The 2,125-nt window shown below is 65.3% G+C and overlaps 1 protein-coding gene across 1 annotated transcript; it reads left to right on the forward strand.

The window, feature by feature from the left end:
• Positions 1-364: 364 nt before the first annotated feature.
• GP63-2 (GP63, leishmanolysin) lies at positions 365-2,125 on the forward strand (the record flags this gene model as incomplete). Its single annotated transcript, XM_010698462.1, has 1 exon — positions 365-2,125. A coding segment is annotated over one exon (1,761 nt), but the record flags the coding sequence as incomplete, so codon positions are not given.

The following is a 2,125-nucleotide window of genomic DNA, read 5'->3' on the forward strand; positions in this document are numbered from 1 at the left end:
GCCACGCGTCCCCTGACTCCCTCCGCCGCACCGCGGCCGCGCGCACACCCACGTGCGCGTCGTTCTCCCCTCCAGCCTTGACGCACCCTCCGCGCCCCCCTCCCTCACCACCACCCTCGCTCCCTTGCCCCTCCCCCTCTCCAGACTCACTGGCATATCCCGTCTCGCTACCTACCCACCCGCCCTCCCACACGCACGCACGCACACACCGCCGCACACAAGCCCTCATCCTCACTCTTTCTCCTCCTTTCCCCCTCCTTGCCCCTCCGCCCTCACACCCCCTCCCACTCTCCCACCCGCCCACGTGTTGGCCGGCGTCACTGGCCCCCTGGCACGCACCCGCAGCACCACCGACACTGCCAGCATGTCCCGCGACCGCAGCAGCACGCACCGGCGCCGCAGCGTCGCCGCACGCCTGATGCGGCTCGCCGCAGCGGGCCTCGTCATGGCCGTCGGTGCCGCCGCCGTGTGGGCGCAGGCCGCCGGCCATCACTGCATCCACGACAGGCTGCAGACCCGCGTGCTGCAGTCGGTGGCGCAGCAGCGCAGGCCTCCCGGCAGCGTCTCGGCCCTCGGTCTGCCCTACGTGTCCACCGACCCCATCAGCAGCGCTCACGCCGTCGACTGGGCACTGGCCGACAGCACGTCGCCGAGTGTCGCGCGCGCAGCGGACTGGGGCACGCTGCGCATCGCCGTCTCCACCGCAGACCTCACGGACCTATGCAGCCACTGCACTCGCGTCGGGCAGCGTGTGAACAACCACAATGGCGAGATCGCCACCTGCACCGCCGAGGACATCCTCACGGAGGAGAAGCGCGACATCCTCGTCAGCTACCTCATCCCGCAGGCGCTGCAGCTGCACACGGAGCGGCTGAAGGTGAAGCAGGTGCAGGGCAGCTGGAAGGTGACCGGCATGACGGGCTCAATCTGTGGCGACTACGTTGTCCCCACAGCGCACCTTACCGTTGGTGTCAGCAACGCCGACTTCGTGCTGTACGTCGCCTCGGTGCCGAGCGAGCCGGGCGTGCTGGCGTGGGCCACGATCTGCCAGGTGTTCTCGGACAAACAGCCAGCCGTAGCTGTTATCAACATTCCCCCGGCGAATATTCACTCACCCTACGACCAGGTCCTCACGCGTGCTGTGGCGCACGAGGTGGCGCACGCCCTCGGCTTCAGCAGGATGTATTTCGAGCGCGCCGGGCTCCTGACGAACGCCTCGCATGTGCGCGGCAAGTTCTTTTCGGTTCCTGTGATGAACAGCAGCACGGTGGTGGCCAAGGCGCGCGAGCAGTACGGCTGCTCCAACTTGACGTATGTGGAGCTGGAGGATCTGGGCGACTCGAGGACTACTGCCTCGCATCTTAAGGGGCGCAACGCCAAGGACGAGCTCATGGCGCCTGCCTCGGCTGCAGGGTACTACACCGCACTGACCATGGCAGTCTTTGAGGACCTCGGCTTCTACAAGGCGGACTACAACCTCGCTGAGATCATGCCGTGGGCCCAGAACGCCAGCTGCGACTTCCTCACCAAGAAGTGCATGGAGAACAACATCACGCAGTGGCCGGAGATGTTCTGCAACACCACCGAAATGGTCCCACAGTGCCCCACCGACCGGCTGAGGCTGGGGACGTGCCTGATAATCGATGTCGGACGTCCGATGTCGATGATCTACCAGTACTTTACCAACGACTCTCTCAGCGGGCGCTCACCGTTCCTGGACTACTGCCCAGTTATCGTGGGCTCCAGCAATAGTGCTTGCGATCAGGACCCATCGATGGCATCGCCTTCTTTGCAGGCCTTCAACCTCTTCTCCGACGCTGCGCGCTGCTTCGATGGCGTCTTCCAGCTGAGGAACAATACTCCTTCCCAGGAGCCGTACAACGCCTTGTGCGCCAACGTGAAGTGCGACAGAGCCCACCACATGTACAGCGTCCAGGTGTACGGCAGCAGGGGCTACGTCGCATGCACACCGGGCGAGAGTGTTGAGCTGGCCACCTTGAGCGCCGCCTTCGAGAACGGGGGTAACATCACGTGCCCGCCGTACGTGGAGGTGTGCCAGGCCAACACCAAGGGGCTCATAGACTTCGAAGGAGACGCTGCCGACACAGCGGCGATGCGACGGTGG

This window comes from Leishmania panamensis (genome assembly GCF_000755165.1).
Source record: "Leishmania panamensis strain MHOM/PA/94/PSC-1 chromosome 10 sequence".
NCBI lineage: Eukaryota > Euglenozoa > Kinetoplastea > Trypanosomatida > Trypanosomatidae > Leishmania > Leishmania panamensis.